Source organism: Ambystoma mexicanum, chromosome 3q (assembly GCF_040938575.1).
Source record: "Ambystoma mexicanum isolate Mex_15411 chromosome 3q, UKY_AmexF1_1, whole genome shotgun sequence".
In the NCBI taxonomy this organism is placed as follows: domain Eukaryota; kingdom Metazoa; phylum Chordata; class Amphibia; order Caudata; family Ambystomatidae; genus Ambystoma; species Ambystoma mexicanum.
The window spans coordinates 1071443398-1071467914 of NC_090926.1; the positions used below are offsets into that span (position 1 = coordinate 1071443398).

At 46.7% G+C, this 24517-nt stretch overlaps 1 protein-coding gene across 1 annotated transcript in view; it reads left to right on the forward strand.

Annotated features, from left to right (window-relative positions):
* LRRC45 (leucine rich repeat containing 45) overlaps positions 1-24517 on the forward strand; it is a 366996-nt gene that overhangs the window by 68854 nt on the left and 273625 nt on the right. The window contains exons 2-3 of the mRNA XM_069655316.1: positions 9747-10051; positions 11595-11656. Coding sequence (XP_069511417.1) covers positions 9817-10051; positions 11595-11656 — 297 coding nt within the window. The 5' untranslated portion in view covers positions 9747-9816. The remainder of the gene's footprint in view (positions 1-9746; positions 10052-11594; positions 11657-24517) is intronic.

The window sequence follows — 24517 nt, forward strand, 5'->3', positions numbered from 1 at the left end:
TTGGCGTCTGTCCTTTGCTCTAGTCTTTGGTAATGTAGGGTGTGTTGAAGGTAATGGAATTCAGTTTGTCCCTGATTCTTGTTGGTGTATTTTCCATGGTGTTTTCCAGGTTGGGGGGGGGGGGGGGTTCTTTTGTTGTTTTTGGAATGCTGGGTTTGGCATCATGGAGTCACCATTTATTTCAGTAATTGCATGTTGGTTTATTGCTGAATGTTATCTTCTGCGAAGGAGTCTTATGTAGAGAGGCAGCGAGAGATGTAGTCTGTGTTGGCGCTTTTCTCTGTCAGTATCCTTAGTCCGTTCAGGTATGTCTACACCTGATTTTTCTGTGTTGGTAAATCTTGATGTTGGGCTCCTTCTTGTGTGGTCAAGGTTTCCTTCTTGTTTCTGTTGTCCATTCTAGCTTCTTTGTCTTTCTTGTGGCCAGGCATGGTGTGGTGTTTTTGAGTTGTGGGTTGAAATTCTTGGAGTCTGGATGTGGGGCGCAGTCCCGTTCAGCACCTATGAAGGATGCAGAGGTGGCTGCGGGCAGGGAGCTTTGGATTTGGAGTCTGGCTATCGGTTGCTGTACAGTAAGTATAGTCGCTAAATATGGGGATCAGGAAGCGTCTACCCTCTCCTGGCCATCATGGAAAGGAGACTTTAGGCATGGTTTTGGTGAGATATCCGCAGGATTCTGCACACCAGTTCTACTCTAGATCAGGTGCAGGTATGTATAGGATGGTAATGTTTTAGAAGTCGTGGGGTTTAAATGGAGTACTCATTGCTGCACTGCCTGCCTAGACTACACTTACCTAGTCTGTCGCTGCTGTTTGACACTGGCAGGCTTCCCAGGTGAACATGGGCAAACAGAGTGGAGATTCTTCTTTGGGAGCTGCCCTTTGCCTTGGGGGCCCTTTGCAGAGCGCTGTCCGGACCGGGGCTGCCCTGAGTGGAGGTCTTAAGATGGGTCTTAAGGCGGTTGCTTTGATCGCTGAGGAGCACCATAATGAGCAAATTTAAACCAAAAGTAGGATCAGACCAGAGCAAGGGGTGTTACACTTACCCCAGGCGAAAAACTGCAGTTGTTGTGAACACCTGACTGCAGGTGCGACATTTAAACGGAGAGATCGGCTGAGTACAGGGACCTGCGTGGGAAACGTCTATCTACTCGGTACAGACAGAGGGACTGCCAGCCAGAAGCGAAGTCCGTGGAGCCAACGTGCTCCGAAGAGGAACTGGGGAAGAGAGACTGCCCGATCCGGCAAGCTGTGTGAACGCCGGAGTGAAGAGAACAGCGCCACTAGGAGCAGCTGTTCTGGAGAGCAGCCGTGCGCTACTGGAGTCCGGGAAGGTGTGCAGCAGGCAAGCGAGACACACAAGCAGAACGGAAACTGTATGGCAGAGGCGGCAAGCCCCAGAGAAGAGACCGGGATGCCTGCAGGCTGTTGGCGGTTCACTGTGGGAGAAGCTATTCCCGATGCAATAACCCGGTGAGTCCGCCCCAGGGAAGACAGGACACCGGGGGAAGGAAAAAATGGTGCCAAAAGGAAACTGAAGAAAAAGTAATGACTGAAAAGTGCCATATAATTTAAAGAAACCAAATAGTGCCATAACGAGAGAGTATAGGAGATCCTGGCAGGAGAGTATACCAGTCAGCCGTAAGTTACAGAAATGTACATCTGAAAGGAAGCCCTGGCAGGTGAAGTATACCAGGCTTTGCAAGTCAAGCGTTTGAGACTATGAGAACAAGTGGTTTCCATGGCCGGAGAATAAACCAGACATTGGCAAAGCAAGAGGTGTTTAGGTAAGCCTTGGCAAGAGGACATTCCAAGCAAAGGTCAAATTGCACAGAGATCACGAAGGAGTGTGAATAAAACATATCCTGGAGTAAGTGAAAGCCTGGCAGGGGAGTACACCAGTCAATACTTGGTTTGCTAAATTTATTGATGGCAAGGAAGAACTGCCAGTAAGTGAAGGGAAATCCAGGGAAAAGGAATTGCACTCTGGAGCTGGGAGCTATATTTGCTTGGAACATTGTGTTGGAGTTAAAAACATTTCTTCTTTTGAGAACATGTGTACACTTTTATCAAGGCCAAGACATTTCATTTTACTTTAGTATTGATTTCAGAATGTGAGGGTCAGGACTTGTTGTTTTGGACTTTCTGACAATGGACCGACCCATTTGTTTTGATAGGGGGAAAAACCTCTTAGAGCAGGGACACATGGACGTTTTGACCCCCCATTCTATTAGTCTATGGCCAAAAATATGAATCCACTGTGTCGGAGTTTCATTCCTGAACAGTCACAGGACACAGCCCCCCCTGTACCAATAACCTTAGGTTGACCAGTGCTCCAAAAATAAATGGGTCGAGCCAGGTAGTGAAGCTGAAAAGGATTGACTTGCCTTCCAAGTTAGTTAGGTTAGGGTTGAAGACCTAACAAATAACTGGGGGTCAAGGAATGTTGTAAAGAAATGTTTGGGTGCACTTAGCTAATTAAGAGAAGTGTAACATTCCTAGTATGGCTAAAATATAAGTGTTCATTAAAAAAGAACATTGTACTTTAAAAAGCCAGCGTACAATGTTAGTACAATTAAATGTTTCCTCCCTGGCTTTTCAAACACTACCTGGCACCTCTTGCCCACTGCATCGCTACATTCTACTCCAATTTTCAGTGTTATGCGGATGACACCCAGCCCTCTTTCAGGCTCCCCTCAGCCACCTCTGCTCCTTCTCTCGTACCAGACTGTCTGGCTGCAATTCAGGAATGGTGTGCCGCAAATGATCTCTGCCTTTATATTCCCTTTCCCTTTCCCTGAGGCTAAGAAACTTGGTTACATCTTCAACTCCACCCTCTCCTTCTCTCCTCACATCTCTGACGTCTCTGAGAAGTCAAACTATCCGCTGCACCTTCTCAGAGGTATTCTTCCTTTTTCTCACTTTCCCACTGAAGCTCACTATCTCCAGAGCTCTTGTCCTTTCTATGCTGGACTACTGCAACAGCCTCTTTCTAAATCTGCCTTCCGCTACTCTTTGAATTTTACAACTTATCCTAAACAGGACTTGGATATTTGTCCTTGGCCTCAAGCCCAAGGATCTTATCTCTCCAGCTCTGAAATCTCTTCACTGGCTCCCTGTGGCTGGAAGGATCAGGTTCAAGACCCTTTGCATCGTCCACAAGGCTTTCTGGTACCTGGGACCGCACTACCTCTAACTTTCTCTTCCTAAACACCTTCCTTCTCGACCTCTCTGCTCATCCACTTCCTACTCTCTGAAGTTCAGATGCTTCTCAAATCAGTGAGTGGGGGTAGAGCTCTCTCCTCGGCTGGAGACTCCCTTTGGAACTGCCTTCCCTGCCTCTCCCAAACCTGAGCAGAACCACCTCCGGTTCTGGAAGCAGCTCAAGACTTCGTTTTTGCTTCTGCTTTCTCTCTTCCTCTCCCCTGCTGATGCTCCTGACTGCTCCATGCACTGGTCACCTGGCTACCCTCTGAACTCGGGCCCAGGCTCCTGCTTATCCAGTTGCCCTTGCACTGCCTAGGGGCTCCCCCAGCACTAAAGGGTCTGGACCTGCAACCCTACAGTCCCTTCTCTCTGCGCTTATGAGCCACCTGCTGGCTGCACTTATTGAGTTACCTGCACTTCTCCCTCCCCCTCCCCCTCCGAATTTCTCCCCCGCACTTGCACGATCTGATTGAACAGGACCTAGTAAGATCGTTGTTTTGTCCTCCCTCTATTTCCCTCTGTTTGTGTGCAGGTGCGTTATAAATGTCATATCCTATCAAACCATAATTTAAAATGCATCTTAAAACGTCAATTCATTATCAATAAAAATATCACAAGTTGGTCATTAGAATTCACAAAGTGTGGCCATCCCCATGGCAGAGTCTCAAAACTATTTCCTGAATCTGAACTAAATTGGAGAGGAGCGCTTCCTTCTATACATAAAAAAAAAGCAGATGAGTTATCACGATATATTCCACTCCATAAAGGCAACTCCAAAATTGATCAGTCTTCATAAAATCAATAGAAGGTGTAATCACTGTATAACCCTTCAAACACACAGAATGTAAAACAGGGCAGGCAGTTAGAATGTGACAAATAGTTTCTAACGCTGATTTACAAAAAACAGCACTTTGAGGCAGGTATGGTATCAAGAGACACAGACACAAAAGATAATAGTTTGAAAACCTTTATTAAAAGTCTTAGGGTTGGTGGAATGCCTACCTTGCACTCATTTTAATGGGGGGGTAGTTTCCCCCCTCAACTGATGTTTCTAAGGAGAGTCTAAGTCCCAAAACAAAAGTCTGTCTGTGTCAAACCTATGCTTGCCCTCACCCTTGAAACAAATGCTGTGCTGGGTCTCATAAAAAAGTAAAAATGCTGTTAAAAAAAAAAAGTATACAATAAGGCTGGATTTAGGTAGCCTTATCGTCAGGTTAAATTCTTCCAGTTCAAAACAATTCAACATTAAAGGTGCTCTTGGAACCTTCCAGACAAGGCTCTTATTGCTTTGAAACAAATCAGTTCACAAAAGGTACCATACCAAGTGAAAGTAATGTAACTCAAAAAGGTGCCTTAGGTTCTTCCAGGTTTTGTCCTCAGTTTTGACAAATACCAATTCACAAAAGTTCTTAAATTCTCTTGGGGTTCCATTCCAAAAGCTTCTGAAAACCAACAGTTCAATTCGGTCCTCTTAGGGTTCCTTTCCCCAAGCTTGAGCCCTTCTTGTTCTAAAGGTTCACCATACATTCCTAGGTTCGCTTGGATTCCCTTTCCCAAGCTTCTTAAAGTTCACAATTCCTATGGGCCTCTCAGGATTCCCTTCTCCAAGCTTAGGCCCCTCTGCTTCCAAAAAGATTCACAGTTACTTTCAGGCCTCTGTGTTCCCTTCCCCAAGCTTAGGCCTTTTTTGTTTCAACAGTTCAACCTACAATCTCTTTCCGGCCTCCTCAAGGTTGCCTTGCCCAAGCTGTGGCCCCTCTGGTTTTAATGATTTACAACTTCGTGAAACACAAACGTTCAACTTGTCAGTATTCACTTTTCAAAACATAGTTCCTTCTTGTTAGGTCGGAACAGTCTTTTATAACACTTTGTGGATGTTGCTCCCATTTCACATCCGTGTATCTCCACCTTCTCTCTAGTGGCGCTGTTCACCTCCTCTTTAAGACTGGGGCAGCATCAGAGACTTTCAAGAATGCATGGCATTACTCTCTCCTGTGCACAACCTCTCTGATACGCAGCCCCCTCTTCTTACTTGCTGTCTCTGTTTTTACTTTGGCTGCTGCGATGCCTTTAATACATGGGACTCCTCTTTCTCCCCACATCTCTTGCACCCTCTGTATTATCGTCTATTTCGTTTTCTCTCTTGTGCCTCTTGCACGCTTTCCTTTTTCCTATTTCCTTCCGTACCACTTGCACGTTTAAACCTTTTATTCTTGCTTTCCTTTTCCGGTCGCTAGCACCCTCTTACTTCTATTCTTTCTTTACATGGTTTCAACTCTTTCTTCTGTACTCCTTTCTGCTGCTCTCACAGTTCTGTATCATTTTCTTTCTATCATGCCGCTCGCACACTTCTTCTCTCATTCAAAGCTCCCGCTCCAGCCTCACTCATGGACACCGGGATTCTTAACGCTGAAGGCAAGCGTCCCCAGCCAGCACGATCCTCCCCGCAATGAGAGACAATGACGGACTCTCCCAAATCGGGAATAAAGCCAAGACAGAGTGCGGGTGAGCTTAAATGGAAGTTTATCAATCAGAATAGGGCATGCAAAGAACTCTGCAAACTCCGAGAGCGCTCTGTCTGACAATAGCAAAGACAGGCGTATATATTTACAAAAAACGTCATAAGAACCTACATACTATAGGGGGCACAAGTTCGATGGGATTGGGTGGCGATGACTAACTATAGGTGCTGCTGCGATGCAGTTGGCTTCGGCTGGAGGACGTCACTGGTCAGCCTCGTGGGTCGGGCTGGGCCTTGCAGGTTGGCTGAGTTCATCCGGGCGGTGTTGTTGTGCCATCGCGGCCAGTGTCAGAGATGAATGTCTTTTCCTGACTTATTTGCCCTAGGCCATGCACACCGCAGTCATTCAGTCATTACAATATTATCTTCTTTAGTAAATCTTCCAATAGGTTATTCTACAGGTTAATGCAACACAGGAGGAATGCACCTTGTGAGGGGTCTGATGGCCATTCGTCAGGGCATGGTTACCAGTGTCCTGTTGACCGGAGCCATAGGTTGAGGGGCTAAGCTTCAGGGCATGGGACGGACGGTACATGCCTCCCTGTCTTGTTAGATGTGGTTATAAATGTGCCGCTGTGTGTTGCCACAGTGTTGGGTGTCCTGATTGCACAGGGCCATAAGTCTAAGATGATCCGGTGGGTTGTGGGGTTTACGAGGGGGCGCCTTTGGAAGTGTATGCTCAGGCAGAGGTTTACTGCTGTGCTGTAAATTATGCAGGTGGCGGGCCGTGGCCTTGGGTGCTGCGGAGGGGGCTACACATCTTTGAAGCGGCTCCAGTCTGGTTGGGGGAGGTGGAGCAGCGCGGCGCGGGCCTCTGCTCTCATGTTTGGCAGTCTCCGCAGGGTGGGAGGGGAAATGGCCTTGCACATATCCACAAAGGTATCTTCCTCGTGTGTTGCCGGCTTTTAGAGGTGAAAACATCACAATCATTTGAACACTTTATAATATTTGTTTGAATCACTTGAAAACATACATTTCACTTTGCTGGATGTGTCTCAATTATATCCAGTCTAAGCACCTTATTCGTACACTATGTTTTAACAATTACAGTATTTAGTTATATGCATATACATTTGCAGTAAGTGAGGTAGTATTGAGGTTGGTGGAGTACATAGAAAATGACCCGCCACCGTATGTGACGGTGGTGGCACATAAGGGGCTTAGACATACACGCATGACAAGTGCATTCTCGCACATCCTTCACATGAGCCCTCTGCATGGTTACATTCGGCTTCTTGTGTACTCTAGCAGCATTAGTTCAGTTATGGCGAGGGACCGCGGGGTGTACGGTTTTCAATGATACATATAGAGAATAATCCCCCGGAATGCTTTTATCATTTGCACACCCCTGCAGGGGTGTGGGTCCTTCATTGCTGGTGTCATGTAAACATGCGTTTCTTACAATAATTACACAATTTTACAGGTTTCTTTAGTAGAAGTAGTTTTATGGAAAGGTTACACGTATTAAAAGTAGTTTTTGACATTCGTATTTGGGTATTTTTCTGCTTTCATCGGATGACCATTCTACAGATCTTCCCATCACCCAGGCCTCGCTGACCGGGTCACTCTGGGAGCAGTGATACACTGTGGACGGTGAAATGTTACAGTGTTCGTATCTTATGCTAGCTCATGTCTGTCTTGTTCGTGGGAACGGGCTCACAGCGGATCTGCCAGGGTGCTGCGGCGACAGGGATAATTGAAACTCTCCGAGGGTGGGGGCCGCGCTACAGTGCGCTGAGCTCACACCATCTTTGATAGACAAAATGGTTTCTGGGCCTAGCTAAATTCAATACCTGTGGGCAATGTCTTCAGCAGGTGAACCCTCCAACCACCTGGGCCCGGGTGGTCTGAGGGGACGCCCAATGAGCCATGGCCCTCACCTGGGGAGGGGATGTAGGCAAGGAGGGTCTTTTGGACCACTCCTCCACTACAACGCATAGAAACTCACTGGTTAGCGCAATGCTGTAGGGAAAGACTTGTTAGCTTCATTGTTGAGGTCAGGGTCTCACCACCTGCCCATCAGATACCCCTGGGACCTTGATACCTCCCAGGGGAACGATCAATTGCCTGGCCACGAGCAACAAGAATCGGCAAGCCCCAGTCTGGCTAGCTTGTCATGCTGTGACCCTTCTCACACACCAGGTCAGTGTCTCGGTGGCCCGCTCTCCTCTGGATCCCTGGGGGTCCTCCTGCTGCAGCTTCCTGGAGTTCAGCTCCCACAGCCCTTTCAGCACACATGGCTCACTCAGTTTCTCTGGCAGAACTCCACCTTTTATAACGCGGTAGTTATTTAATAGAAGTCAGGTGTACATAGTTTTGTCTGTCTGACTTTGGCTGACCTAATTAAAGGGACATGCTAGTGGTGTGGTGTGGTGTGGTGTAGTGTAGTGTGCCTCTCATTCATCCTCCTCCTCACAGTACTTTAGGGACTTTTCCCATAGGTTATCTTTCTAACTCTAGGTCTCCTCTTCCTCCTCTCAGTATATGTTGGAAATGGGGGCTGGGGAGCTGGATAAGACTGATACTGCCTCCTACAGTTTAAGGAACAAAATAGTGATTGAAAAAAGGAAGAAGGGGAACCCCTGGTTTTGTTCATCTATTCTGGATAATTCCCCTTTTCCAAGGTCATTTCTTACTGCTGGTAAAGCGAAATGGAAAGACTGGTGGTGACCTGCGATCTGAGGTAGGGGGAATAAATCTGTGTCTAGGCTAGACCATAGTTTCTGTTACCTCTGGTCTTCACATTTTCCCACCTTTGCTACTTTACTATATTCAGGCTTCCTTCTTGGATCAGGGATAAATGGACCTGCATATCCCATTGAGGCTTCAGGGACATCTTCCTCATCCCCTACTCTTATCCCCTACTGTCTCAGTAGGATATTGCGTCTTACCTGAAGGCTTTCCATGGTTGTTCCCCCGGATTCCCCTACCCAAGTGATCCTCCCTCGCTAGTCCACCCCCAGGGAAGGGATCCAAAAGCAATGGCTCTTCCCCATGACACCTGAATAGAGGAATCTCCGGGTCTACATGGGCGAATACCCCCAGGTTTCTCACAGCACTTTCTATCGTACAAAATACCAGACCAACTACCGACATACTCCAATGTAGGGTGAATGTTATAACGCATGCAGGTGATTTTTTTTTTTAATTGCCCACTACAAATCCTTGTGAGATATTTGCATGGAAAGTTTGGTCGGAAGCCTTTAGTACTGAACATTTTGTAATGTTTCTTGTTATAGAGTGTTTTCAAGCTATTGTTCATGTCCCAGGCCCTTGTTTTCACCTTTAATGTAATCCGTGCATTTGAGAGGGTAATCAGATCAACCCTAAATTACCAAGGCTGACTCCCCACCCACATTTCTAAAATGCTTTTTCCCCCTCTGTTCGCACCACTGTCGGCAAAAGCTGGCGGGCAGGCTGTAGCAAATGCTTACACAACTTGTCTCTCACCTCCATATTAAGATATAGAGGATATGGAGAGAATTGGTACTTTATCTGGAAGACGTTCTCTGTGGGACATTATAGAGCCTCTCCTCGTCTCCACAGTTGTGAATGTGTAGTATCTGTACACCTATTCAAACGGCTGGAATGTGGAGATTGGCAAAGCCTCTACAATGGCACAGTGATTACTTCTTCCAGACAAAGTATCCCTTCTCTGGATTTTTAATATAATATATTTTTTCCTGCTAATTAGCAGCTGATCAGGGCTGCCCTTAACGCTTTTTTAGCGAATGATTATTAACACCCTTGCGTCTCAACCAGGCCCAGTGTCTTGCAGTTTGTTTTCTCTGCTGCGTGTCTCACATTTTCTTTTCCTTGGAAGTCGCATAAAGAAATCAACCTTCTTGCTTGTGTGCTGGTGGCAATGTCTGGGGGACGTGTAGAGGCAATGTGCATGTAGGGTCATAGTGTAAATGCATGGTGCATCAGTCAGTTTCTCCTGAGAAGGCCTTAAAACCGCCTCATTGTGCATTGTAGGTATGTAATGGGCATTGCTGATTGTCTTCCAATCTATTCAGGGGACGCCCGCCCTAATAGCCTTCTCCATGCCCTCGCCTGGCTTCAGGGCACCAGAAGCTTCTAGTAGAGATGGAAGAGTTTCGGAGGAGCTTTATCCGCCTGTGTAAGGAAGGGGGATTCGAGCCCCAGGAAACCGTCCTTAAGCAGCTACATGAGCTCCGTGATGATCCAGGAGGACGGGGCCGGCTGGATTTTTCAACCCTGAACCTGTCGGTAGAGTCGAGCGATATCCTGGGGAGGCTCCTACAGAATGACATCCACTTTACGGATATTTTGCTCAGTGATTGCATGCTGAGCGAAGAGGGTAAGACTCAGATGTTGAAAGAGTGTGAGACAGCTACTCTCTGGTTCGTGCTCTCCATGCTTTCAATGTGTATATATGTATTGAAATACTAGACCTCGCTCACAAACGGGCCTTGAGTGTCTGTGATAGGAACGCAGACGGAAGGCAAGAGTTCACTTCACTTGGCTGTTGCTATGTAGAACCAGAGAGGGAAGTGGATAGTTTACTTCATTTATAGGGTAGGAGGATTAAAGCTCCCTCTTCTTACAATATGAGATATATAATTTTTTTTTTTTGAGAGGGGAAACTATTGTGCATTTGAGCTTTTCACTTTCTAACAATAAATATATGAAAATTATTATTGTGGGGGAGCCAAACATGTCTGGAGAGGTTTGGTGAGTATTGTTTTCACAAAAAAATAATTTCACATATATTTATTTTCGCAGCACTCGCTAGATATTTGTCAAATAGTTTGGTGGCTGCTATTGCCTTTTTAATTTTTTTAAATTTCAATTTCTTAATTTCTCCTAAATGATCTAATTAAACATTTTACTTGTGAAACAATGCATTGATGTTTTGTTAAATGTGTATTGGCAAGTACATTAACAAAACGCCATTGGTCTTCAGAGACAGCGGTGAAGTTAAGGTAGCCCTCTTTCTAGGCACACTGTTGCACCTCAAAATATTCCTCCACATCACCATCCTCATCCTCCTCCTCCTGCTCACAGACCTACTCCTGGGGAATATGTGGGCATTCATTACTGGACCTTCATGAATTGAATGCTGTATAGGGCAGAAGCCTAACATGCACCCCTGCAATGTAGAGCTTGCCCCACACTTTGCATGTCTCTGAATCAAAGGAATCTCTGGCATCTCTCAGTTCCATTTGGAAGAGAATCTTTTATTCTGGGTTACTCCTCTGACTTCACGATTTCCACACTGAGGAATTGATCAATAGGGCATTCATGAAGTTATCACCAGCAATCACTCTTATCACTGGGCAATCTTATCCTTATAGCATTTTCTCATATTCAGTTAAATTGACATGTTATCCTTCATAAACACATTGCTGAAACTGTCACTGTATAAACCTAAATGCAGAGGTATATCTATGGTTCTCTTTAAGGTGTAAAAATAAAATGATTTGAAATGGGCTGTAGGGCAAACTGTGGCTATATAACATTGTGTCTGTTTCATCCTCTATGGACCAAAACTTTCTGATGTCGCTAGGTTGGGTTCTATGTGGCCCTCATTATACTGTGACCACCACTGACTGAAAGGGAACCAGGGTAGCGGGGGTTGTAGGTATTTCTTCTCTCACAGGGATCTGAGGGAAGAGTCTGTATGTTCACATTACTCATGGACTGTTAAGTGGGAGAAAGAAGCAAAGAGGTTGTTTGTCCGTTAAGTCAGCCCCTCTCCAACAGCCTCTATTCAGAGGGGAGGAGGGTCATGCCTGTATCCTTTTGAGGCATTCTAGGTACTTGTGTGTCATTATTTGTATAATTATGTTCTACAAATAGAGTAGTGGGAAATACTATTCTTATTTTCTTTTGGTCTGTAGGCGTGAAACTGCTACTGCATGGCCTGTGCTCCAACTCTGTGGTGAAGCGGTTAGATTTGAAGGTAAGTGTGAGATACCTGTAAACCACTTGTAGATTCATTCTCCAGCTGATGGAGAACGGGAGTGAGTGAGTGAGTGAGTGAGTGAGTGAGATGATGCACCGGCCTTTTACAGGGAGAAAGGGATGGGGGTGGGGAGGGCCTCAAGCTGTGCCAGATTACTGCAAACCAATTCATGATAGGCACAGGGATCTTTGAAATCTGTAGTAGGAATTCAGCACTTTTACAGCGTCTCGTAATTCTGCTTACAGAGGACTTTTGAGCTTAACCTCCGGCAACTATCTGACAACACTGCCCTACCTCCCTGCATGTTTTGTGGAAATTCCTTTTTAGGATGAAACTTATGTAATGCCGGAATTCTTCTATTCTGTAGGAGAGGATTTCAGAGGAGGCATTACTGATCTTTACACTTCAAGCTTAGCTTAGTTCAGTTTAATACACATATAAACAAATCCAGATACTCCTTAAATGCCAGGCTATTATGTAAGTTTATGCAAAAAGAACAAGCATACTCGTCCTTGGCACTTGAGGGGAACACAATTGGAACAGAAATATATTTCATTTCTTATTTGACCAGTGCTTGGGTAAATAAAAGCTACCAGTCGATAAAATGTTCAAAAACAAATACATAAAAAAGCTATGCCGGCGACCGAAGTCTGTTTACCAGTTTTATCGTGACTTGTCTCCCCAGCCATGATCTGTAATGGTACTTTGCCACAGATTGTACATTCAATTCATTGTTCGTTCTGACGGATAGACCAGCCGACAAAGGGGGCTTATTAGTGTTACTAGACACCTCAGATTACGAAAATGAATGTGAGAGAAAATTGCATAACCACAACATTTACTCAAAAATAGATCATGACCCGACATGGAGATACTAAAAGATTTAGAAGAACTCCTTGTCAAAGCAGAAGAAAGATATGATAAACAAGCAAAACGAAGGTATTTCTACTCAACTTCAAACCCAACATACCTCACTTCTACTTGTTGCCCAAAATTCATAAGAGCCTCATTAACCCACCTGGAAGACCAATAGTAGCTGACACAGGTGGGATTCTGCAACCATTAGGCACCTATATTGACTTTTTTCTCAAACCTTTAATACTGAAAACATCAACGTATGTGAAAAACAGCACACACTTCCTGAATATCATTGAAGAAGTGCAACTGACAGAAAATGACATTCTGTTCACTATAGATGTGGTAAACCTTTACACAAGTATCCCTCATGATCTGGGGCAGGAGGCCGTAGAATGGCTCCTACTACAGGAAGAAGAGATGGGAGCAGTGAAGGAATTTATTTTGTCACTGCTCTCCTTTATTTCAATGAACTCTTACTTTGAATATAACAAAGAATTCTACATCCAAACCTCCGGAACTGCCATGGGAGCCACAATGGCACCAGCTTACGCAAATGCGTTTATGTATCAATTTGAGATTACCTATATCTTGTAAAACCCTGAATGGCAAAACAAATTGAAAAAAATGGGTACGTTACATAGATGACATATTTGGCAAGGAACATGAGTCACTTGACGATTTAATGATTTACATTAACAGTAGTGATCCGCGAATTCAATTCACCTCAGAAATCGGTAACCCAGGTATACATTATCTGGATATTAAAATCAATGCACACAACCAACAGATCACTACTTCTTTGTTTACTAAACCCACCGACAGAAATAATTGATTACATCGCATGAGTTTCCATCCACAGAACACCTTGAAAAATGTACCCTATGGACAAATGCTGCGACTAAAAAGAATCATCACTGATGAAAGAGAATGCGAACAAGAACTAGAGAAACTAAGTAGAAAACTTAAAGAAAGGGGATACCCGAATGAAGACCTACAGGCAGCAAAAGTGAAGGTACAAGCCCTAACAAGAGCTAGTACCCTTGTGCCAAAGGATACTAAACTATCTCCATCACTGGTATATTTGTCAAAATATTCTTCTCAAAGCATGCAGATCAAGAGATGCATAAATGAACATTGGACAATACTGAAAAGTGATGAAAGAACTAAAAACATCTTTTTAGAGACTCTGTTTGCCTACCAAAGATCAAGCAACCTAAGGCATCACCTGGCCAACACAAGAGACATTAGAACCAAAAGGTGTAAACCAAAGAGAACAGGAACATTTTCATGCTTGAATTGCAGCAATTGTAACAACATCATGAAAGGGGGACTAGTCCCGCATCCATACACGGGAGAAAAGATTACAATAAAAAGTTATGGAACTTGCAACACCGAAAATTGCATTTACTGCATACGTTGTCCATGCAGACTTTACTATGTTGGAGAAACGGGACGGAAATTAAGAATCCGGATTAACGAGCACAAGTCATGTAAAAGAAATAGAAATACCAACTCAGCAGTAGCAAGACACTTTAATGAAAAACATAACATCTCCCAAGTTAAGTTCCAAGTCTTGGAAACTCGTGAAGCACCAAGTACACATACAGACTCGAAAAAAAGAAGACAACAAAGAGAAGCCTATTGGATAGATCGCCTTGAAGCTTTGGCACCGCGAGGACTGAATGAGGAATTTGATCTAAACTGCTTTTTGTAATAATTAAGCCTTCTGTTCACCATGCAATGTAATGAACATAGAACATTGCAATATTATTATTTATCAAGAAAGCATATATCACAATGCTGCATATGCACTATGCTATGAAAAAGTTTGGTCCAGATTTTAATCAGTTGGCAAAATATTGGAGAGGCCACTGCTAATCTATAACTGTTCAGTGGCCGCTCACCAATTTTTAGATAGACATTGTCTATAGTTTATTTATTTCTTCTTGTACACAGATTTATGCACTAATTACATATCTACATGAATCGTTTACTGTGCATCTAGGTTTCGGGTATCACATATCTTATATTACCATAACACACGTTTATTTTCACAACTTACTTGAGCATATCTTTTAATATCAATAGAAGCACTGTAGTACTCATATACTAATACTAAAGCAGCCGTCGCCCTCAATAACACGTGCTTTCAGATGTCTTAGTACACTCAGTGTTAACATATAAGTCGATATATTGATACAGAGATGCACGGATAAACATCCTCCTAAACGTCAGTACGTAGTGCAGACCGTGGCACATGTACAACCTGTAAGAAATTGAATTGAACAATGTTAGCCACAACCAATATGGCCGACACATAAGCCTACGTGCGGCCATAATGCTTACTTAATGTTGCCTAGGGCAACGCCATGAACCACGAGTATCAGACGCTGTTCGTAGAAGACAGAGCAGGACGTTGCCTGCTGCGCTCCAGGTAAGATGTATGGACGGAATGAAGATGCGCGATCTCTGATCGGATTAATACTTAATGTCAGTGCATAAGAAGGACGACAGAAGATAACACGCTTGCTCTCTCCATGTCAGGCAGTGTTATTTGGAAGAATTCAACATGCGCACAAATCGCGTTTTTGCATATCTTGGCTAACAGTACAGTGACACTAAACACACATCGTACTGCATAGCCACATGGTATCAGCACCAAGTATACTGGCCATTAAGCACCTTAGCACGTTAAGACTTGCATTGAAAGTTAGAATATTTAGCAATTCAATTAACATGAGAGGTCACGATGCTAAACACTGTAGTTCACACGTATGATAAACGTTATTAAATGCTTGATATGACGTAAAATACCTCGGAATGAGCATACACATTGATGAAAGGTCCTCTGTTTCTTTTTGTTTTTCTCTCTCTCAAATTTATGTTGTACATTTGTTTGTCCTTGTGGGCACCCTGTTTAATATATATATATATATATTTATTTTAAACTTGTTTTGTGCACGGTGCACTGTTCAACCTTGAACTGAACATTGTGGATATGTCTAATGGATATTGTAATATATAACCATCATAATGTATGTAGTACAGTAACAATCTGTCTCTGAAGAAGGATTAACTCCGAAATGCATTAGCCGGATGGGTTTTCTGTTTTTACCTTAACAGACAGCAATAGCTTTTTTGGTGATGTTTAACCAATTAAGCGCAAAACCTTTTTGTACCTAAAGAATCCATATATTTTTTATTTTAAACTTTTTTATTTTTGATGGCAGAGGCATACACACACATCAGAGCATTATACATAAACCTGGTACATTATGCAGAAAAACACAAACATATAAGCAGGAGTAGAATGACAGAAATTGAGCAACAACATATCACGGCGCACCAAGTTACCAAATAGTTAATGGAAAAGCTAGGAGGCTCATCCACCGACAAGTGTCATTTAGGCTATTTAAGTAGCTATTGAAGGGAGACCATATGTTTTGAGGACGGGAACATGCCGGGAGCATAACCAGGAATTCCTCCTCACAGTTCCGGGACCAAGTTTAACCATTTATGGAATGTAGGGGGAATAGGGTTCTTCCAGCTTTGTAGGATACATTTCTTGGCCACTACGTAGCCCACATTCAGAAACTTAACAATGTCTTTAGCCCCCCCCAGACTGCCATACCCCAAACAGAATCCCCAATGGATTGGGATCCACCACAGTGTCAGTGATCGCAGACAATGTCTCCATGACTTTCCTCCAGAATGTGGCCAGTTCCGGGCAGTTCCAAAACATGTGCAGATGATCAGCCCCTTCCGCGCCCCAGCGGGGGCAGAGCCGGAGATCAGAAGGAGCACACCTCAAGACTCTACATGGAGTGTAATACAGCCTGTTGAGCAATTTATATTGTATGGTGCGGTAGCGGAAGTTTAGGGACACCCTACTAGTATGAGAACACATTTTCTCCCACTGTTGATCAGTGAGATCCAACTCCAGCTCGGAGGCCCAATCATCCCGAGCCCTGGACGGAAGTGGAGAAGCAGCAGACATGAGAAGTTTATACAAAGAAGAAACCACCCCACGGGCTCCACCCGAATTGGCAATATAGGCAATCCCAGGAGAGTCCAGGGGTTCATCAGGGAAGACAGGCCATGCATTCCTGAAAGCAGCACGGAGTCTGTAGTACTGCATAAGCCCCAGAACGGAACCAGAATGTCTCGGCCTCCACATCTGTGGTGTTATAAATTGCCCCTCTGGATAGAAAAAGGGCGTGGTATCCCAGAGCCTCCCAGCTTCGGGCCAGGGCAATGTCATGTGTGGGTTCCAGCCCGGGAAAGTACCAGACAGGAAGCCATTTGTAGTACGGGCATTGTTCGTCCCAAGTTTTACAACATCTGGCCTCAAGCCTGTATCGTGGTCTGGACCGGGTCAATAGGCGAGTCAGATTCATACTGCCGGTTTAGAACCAAAGACATTTACATTAGTGTCTGCCGCTGCCAGTACCTCCAGTTTGACGTGGGGACGTGGTGGGGGCCCAGGGTACCAATCGGATGCGAACTGTGCCTGTGATGCAGACCAATATCGCAGCAAGTCCGGAGCTGTGAAGCCCCCTCTATCATAGGGTAGTGACATGTCTGACCACTTTTTACGCACCGCGCCAGAGTGCCATAGGAATTGAGCAAGCAATTTGTGCAGGTTCATGAAGTAGCTCCTACCCGGCCAGACGGGGACATTACTGAACATATATAGCAACTTGGGAAGTCGAATCATTTTTACCAGCGAGAGTCTCCCGGCTAGTGATAGTGGAAGTGTATGCCACCGTGCAATTTTGGCCTCCACCTGCTCTACAGCAGCCCCATAGTTATCTGCTAGTAGTGAACCTTTGGACAGGGACACCTGGACTCCCAAGTACTTGATCCTGTTCGGGGACCAACGTAGCGGATACTCGGTGGTGGGTTGTATCGTGGAGATAATAATGGGGAATATCTCCGACTTAGTGTAATTTATAGTGAACCCAGAGTATGTACCTATGTGGATGATGTTGCGTAAGATTGGGTCCAGATGAACAGCTGGGTCTCTAATGAAAAGTAATACATCGTCCGCATAGAGTGAGATAATCTCAGGGGAGTCTTTCAGCCGCACCCCTTTGCGCGCATGCCACTCCCTGACAAAGTCGGCTATAGGTTCTATTGGCAGGGCGAACAATATTGGGGAGAAAGGGCATCCCTGCCGAGTACCTCTGAAGAGGTGGAACAGACCGGACATCTGGGAGTTAACTCGAACCCTGGCCACCGGAGAAGTGTACAGCAGCTTAATGTATGCTATCATTTTAGGCCCTATGGCCATAGTTTCCAAAATCAACCAAATATATTTCCAAGACACCATGTCAAACGCCTTCTGGGCATCTAGCGTGACCGCAACGGCACTCGCACCGTGGTCAATGCGCGAAATGACATTAAGCAGCCTTCTGATGTGGGAGGTTGATCTCCCAGGTACAAAGCCTGACTGGTCGTTGTGCACCATATACGACATGACCGGGAGGAAGCGGTAAGCAATTACTTTGGCAAAGATTTTGGTGTCCAAATTCATTAGCGAGAGGGGCCTGTAAGATCCACACTCGTCAGTGGGTTTGCCAGGTTTAAGCAAGACCGTAATGACGGTATCACGCAGCGATGGGGGAAGGGTGCCCAGTTTGAGTGACTCGTTCCAAACCTCTAGCAATTTACGGGCCAGAATGGCCACGTGCTCTTGATAAAACTCAGCTGTTAGCCCGTCAGGACCAGGTGCTTTCCCTTTGGGGAATTTGGATATAGCCTCGACTATTTCATCTAGAAGGATGGGTGAATCCAATTGGTCCCTGGTTGCGGGGGAAACTATGGTCGTTGGGATCTGCTCGAGGAGGTCGCGCATTTGGGACTCACTATGCTCGGGGGGGGGGGGGGTTGGGAGTACAGGTCAGAGTAGAAGTCCGTGAAGACTTCCAAAATTTGTTGATCAGACCACCGTTCCACCCCCAGGCTATCCCTGACACTAATGATCTGCGCTTGGCCCCACTCGCCCCTGGCCAATGCCGCCAGCATCCTGCCTGGCCAGTCCCCCTCCCCGTATTTACGAGCCGCCTGCGGGCGACTGAAGTACTGAACTTCTCTGGTGGCCTGTTAATGAAAGAATCGGAGTTCCTCACTGATCCGGGAAAGGATGACAGGGTCGACGGTTGCAGGATGAGCACTCTCAAGCTCGCGTAATTTGGCTTATGAGCTGGCAAGGGCAGCTCTTATGGCTTTGAGGACTCCCGCCTCCCTAGATATTGACATTCCCCTAATAAAGACTTTGAAAGCCTCCCACCGTACCCCCAAAGAAGTGGACTGGGGCGTATTAAACTCAAAATAGGACTGGATGTCGGACAGAATATCAGCCTTGAACACTATGTCCTGTAGGGCCAAGGACTTGAAACGCCATGTGTCAATTGTAGGGGCGGGCATTCCCAATTCCAGGGACAACTGGACCGGTGAATGATCTGACAGGGTATATGCCAATATTTCAATTTCCACCACCCTCCCCAGTAAAGTACCAGAGAGAAAGAACATGTCAATTCTGGAGGAGCTGTCATGCACAGATGAATAGTGAGTATATTCATGCGCCTGAGGTTCATAACCCGCCATGTGTCACAAATGTCAAGGGTTGCACTATGTGCCAAGAGCCTGCGCGCCGCGTTGGAGAGCAGTCTGGGGCTGTGCCTGTTCTATCCAGCATAACGTCTAAGATGAAGTTAATGTCCCCCCCACACCCCTGATGATCTGCACCCCCACGTATCCCAGCAATATGGATGCTACCTGGTCAACAAAGTCAGGAGAGTCCACATTTGGGCCATAGGTGTTAACCATTAAACATTCCCTGTTAGCTATAGCGCAATGCAGGATAACATACCTTCCCTCAGTATCGATGTAACTCTTATGGAGTACAAACTTAAGTGACCGATGAATTATTGTCAATACCCCTCTAGCGCGGGTCGAGTAAACAGTGGAATATTTATGGGGACCCCATGATGGCGCCATGCACCTAGTCAGCCGGCCCTTAGAATGTGTTTCCTGTAAAAGCAATATTTTACAGCCGTGCCTGTTGGCATAGACCATGATTTTACGCGCCTTGGTAAAGTTGCTTAAACCCCGGACATTCCAAGATATCACTGTTGTAGTCATTTCAAAATATTAGGGTACATCCCACAATCGCTGTTGAAACTTACATAATGGATATAAAAAGGCCCGGCAGAGGTGCCCCGATGTAGTGTATACTGCCGCCAAACTGCCCTGTCTTTTACTTCAACATCCCTCCAATCCCCAACAATACCATCCCCAACCCTCACTGCCCTTCCCCAATTTGCAGTGGAAATCCCCCACCCCCCAATGCAGGTGCCACCAATGTAACCGCCTCTCCCCAAACAGTAGAGGTCGGAGTGCAACATCCAACAGGGGCCAACCAGCAGTGACAACCAACAAAGCATAAACGTTGCTATTGCAGCGAGGTGTGCTGTTGCCGTGTGGACAGCTCTTAGAATAACATGTAGGACAGCGAGGGCTGTCAGTAACAAGTTCTGCAGGAGATGGATCCTCTGACAGGCCCCCATAGCTGTCCATCCATTGCAGACAGGCCAATACTGGAGAACGAACCAGGACTGATGACCAGCCCGCCGCCCTGTGAGGCAATAAAAAACAATGTCAGCTGCTCCCGGGACAGGTCACAGTCCATCCAGGCACTGAGGGGAGCCTGGTACGTTAAATTTGCAGTACAGTGTTGTTGCTATGGAAACATTCCGATTCTCGGGTTTACTGGATAAGAAAGGTTGCACCGGGCAGTGGCCCATCAAGTTAATCATCGTTGTCGGGGACCCCAGCAGGATTATGGAATGGTATATGTGCTTCGATGAATTTCACCGCTTCTTCCGGGACTGTAAAAAAGTATAGTTTGCCATTGTAAGTAATTTTGAGACGTGCCGGGAAAAGGATAGCGTATGGAACATTACGTTCCCTAAGCAGCTTCTTGACTCCAAAAAACTGCCTCTCCTGCTGTACTGCAACCGAGAAGTCTGGGAAGATCCTAATAGTGTGGGACTCAAGGCGCAGGTCTCCCTTCTCCCGAGACAATCAGAGGATGGGGTCTCTGTCCTGTTAATTGAGGATCCTGGCTATGATGGGCCTTGGGGTGTCGCCCGGCTTGGGACGCGGTGATGGAGCACGGTGGGCGTGTTCAACTGTAAAATATGGTGACAGAGCCGGGTTACCCAGTAAGTCTTTGAGTAGGGGCTTCTACAGCATCCCCCATGCGCCCCTTGAGGGCATTCTCGGGAACCCCTATAATACGCAGGTTGTTTCTGCGAGAGCGCGATTCGAGGTCATCACACTTTGCTCTTACACTTTTCATGTCACGGGACAGAGAAGAGACAGTATTTTGCAGTACATATATCTCGTCCTCATTAGCTGATATCCTGTTTTCAGCATCAGTGATTCTGGTCCCCGCCTGATCCACTTGTGTTTTTAATGAGGCAACGTTAGCTTTGATGTCATCCAGCTTCTCGTAGAAGGAGGCAAAGTTTTGGCCATGGATTCCATGAGTGTAGTCCGGTCAGGGGACGTTGCACTGGGACAGTGAGCCGCAACCGGCTCCTCCTGCAAGGACAACGCATGGCCCACCTCTCCCCTCGGCACAGCCTTGGTGCATCTATCCATGGCACCCCCCTTGGACGTCCCCCCCTGGATTTATTTGGCATTGCTGGTGCAGCCCCAAACGCGGCGAGGGCTAGAGGTGCAGTCGTCGGAGTAGGGAGAACGGCCAGAGGACAGGGGAGCCACTGAGCAATAGTTGGCAATGCAGCAACAGGAATGCAGTTGAGTTCCGGCAGCAGCAAGGGCGATGTGGCAGCAGCAGGCAGAGTGAGACCCCGGGGCCCTCCCCGGGGACATGCGATGGAGGGCACCAGCCCACAGAGGTCAGCAGGTATCAGGAGGTGCAGCAGTTGTATTGTTGGGGGTAGCCCCCCAGCAGGACTATCGGCGTAGGATCAGCCCGGCAGTGTCCACACCAATAAGGGCCCAATCACTGCAGGGCAGAAGTGGAATATTGGCCAGGCACCCAGCGTCCACAGGGCCTTTAGACCAAGAACCTGGGCTGCAGGTAAGGTGTTACTGTGGAGCAGTTCTTGCTACAATGGCGGTAGATGCAGGCGAGACAGACGGCAGCAGAGGGAGCAAGTGCCGTGAGCGCCGTGCCCTCAGTCCTCCCCTTATTCGCGCGGTCCTCCGCGCCCGCCCAGGATTCCCAAGCCCATCAATGCAGCCGGGTCGCGGCCCGGCAGCCACATGCGGCCCAGGAGGAGGGGTTCCAGCCCCGGGTGCAGGGGCGGTGGTTAGGGCGCTCTCCAGCGACGGCCCCGGCAGCCGAGGGAACACGGAGCGGTCCGTCCCAGGGGGGGCCGCCGTTGCCAGGAGCCCAGATCCAGCACCTCAGACGGGCCTCAGATAACTCCGCCGGGTGCTCAATAGGCGAAGCGGAGTAGGCAGGTGGGCAGTTTCGCGCTACACTGCGCTCAAAGCGTGCCGGAGCACAAGGGGAAGGAGGCGGGGGACAAACCCACGCCGCAGCCTCAGCGAGTCCGCAGGCCTCCAACGAAGGGGCCCCGCAAACGGGTCTCCAGACAGCAAATCGAGTCAGGATTTTGCCAGGTGCAGCCTGACACAAAGGAGCAACTCTCCAGCCTCGGCAAGCGTATGCAAGTTGCCAGTGGACGCAGATGCAGGCGGATGTATGCCGGAGCCACACAGAGCTCTAAGGCTTAAGCAGCCATCTTGGGCTGCTCCACACCGCCCCAGAAGAGAATACATATTTTTGAACATTAAACAAGATTATATTTTTGAATAATTACCAAAGTTGGCCTTTTGAGTTTATTAAGAAACTAAAGAGTAATCGATTAACCCGAAGTGGGAATTTGGGGTGTGCGACCCACACCAAAGGCACAATAGCCTAGGCCTTTTTACTCCATGTTCACTTTCTGTGCCCTACACGGTGGCACAAGATAGTGGGCTGCACCCCATTAACAAACAAATCTACAGGATCATGAACTACTAGGAAAAAAAAAGGAACTCGTCAGTAAAAAAGCTGTGCACTCTCGCCTCTCTCTTTTCGACAAAAAGGAATACCTCATCTGTTTCCCATGAGACCCAAAAGGTTGGCACCATCTGATAGTTAAGTCGCCCGCAGCTGAGAACTAACAGTTAATATTGTGACTTCTCGTTGGAAACATGTTGCATCTTTTTGCACATCTCCTTCCTTGCTCTTGATGGAAGTACGTGACTTCATAGGGCTTGTTTCTTAATGAACAAATAACAAGATTTAAAACCCTTACATAAGTCACCACATAGCGTAAATCATCCTGCTTGCACTTAATTAGACATACGCTACACCAAAAGAAGCAATATTCCCCCCCCCCCCAGGAACCTGCACAGTCCGCATAGTCTGTTTACTCCCGGGATTCAAATGTTACTTAGTTTCCCCCAGGTGCAAATACTCTCGCCAGACGGGGTTTAAAGGTCAACGCAGGGAATTTAAGGTCGTAATCCAGTAGGGGGGCCCATGTAGACAGGAATTGGTGGATCTTTCCCTCCTTTGCCGCTGTGACCTTCTCCGCCAACTGCACATCCCATGCCTTAATCCACCATAAAGAGAGTACGGGCCCTCTGCTGAATTCCAACGACGGGCAATTATAATGCGTGCAACCAACAACAGATGCGTCGGTGGTTTTGCCTGCACCCCAGATTTCGGGTACACCTCCTCACAGGGGGCCCCCAGGAGCAGAGGTTTGGGACACATGGGAGTTTGCTGTCCATGATAGATTCTATGATTGCCACAATGGTTTCCCAAAAGGAATGAATCGGAGGGCAGTACCAGCACATGTGGTAGTAGGAGCTTGGCACTCCAGTTTCGCCAGCAGGAGGGGAATATCGAAGCCTGAAAGTGACGTATCTGAACTGGAGGATAATGCCAACGAAAAATAGGTTTCAAAGCACTCATTGTTGGTCACGCATCTAGAGGAAGTGTGTCCCCATACCCAAATATTGAAATACTCCGGATCCTCCAGTCGATGGCCCAAGTCTGCTTGCCATCGGCTCATGTATTCCGGACGGGAGGTCGGCAGATCTTCCCCCAGGAGTTTATATAATTTGACCCCGCCTATTCCCAAACCCTCCATGGCCGTAAGTTTAAGTGAGCTCAGAAGTTGTGTAGTCTTTTGCCTCGTCTCTGGGTGTATGATCCAATGGCGTAACTGAGCATATGAGAACCTGTCTGCTTCCAAGAGTTTGGAACGCCTTTTTGCATTCTGCGAATGAGTGAGGCTGGCCTTCCTCACATAGCTGAGTTTAATTTTTGAAGAACCCTGCCCACCGTGTTTCACCCCCTTACCCCCTGCCCCCCCTCCCCCGCTCACAAAAGCTTCTGAGTACACCCCGGCGAGAAGGCAGGGTTGCTGAAGATTGGAGATAATGGCCCCATGCAGCTAGGAATCTTTTTCTGTTATAGAGCCTTGTCCCATGACTTCAGAGTAACCTTTGTCGACGAGAGCAGTTTCTGCCATTGTCGGGTAGCATGGGGGATAAAGAGCACAAAATGAAGGCAGAGAGAGAGTTTAGACTGTTCGACCCATCAGCGAAATCTCCTGGCCTACCCATCTCTCCAAGTGATGTTCTAGCGATTTGATGAGAGGCGGGGGGTGGGGTGGGGAGTTGGCTACAGAGCGCTTTTTTTGGGCAAGCTGCAAGCCAGACCCCCAAGTATTTTTTGACGGAGTTGGTATCCCAGTGAATTGGGCAGAGGGATTGAAGAGACGAGACGTCCCATTGGGATAGCCCCACCCCCAATTTCCCATCATTTATTTCGAAGCCTGCTACTTGGCCGAAAGAGTTCTTAAAGGGCTGCTTGGAGGGAATGCTGAATAGTAATAAGAGACATTAAAAACGTCATCGGCATACAGGGATACCTTGTGAGGAGAGTCCCGGACCATGAAC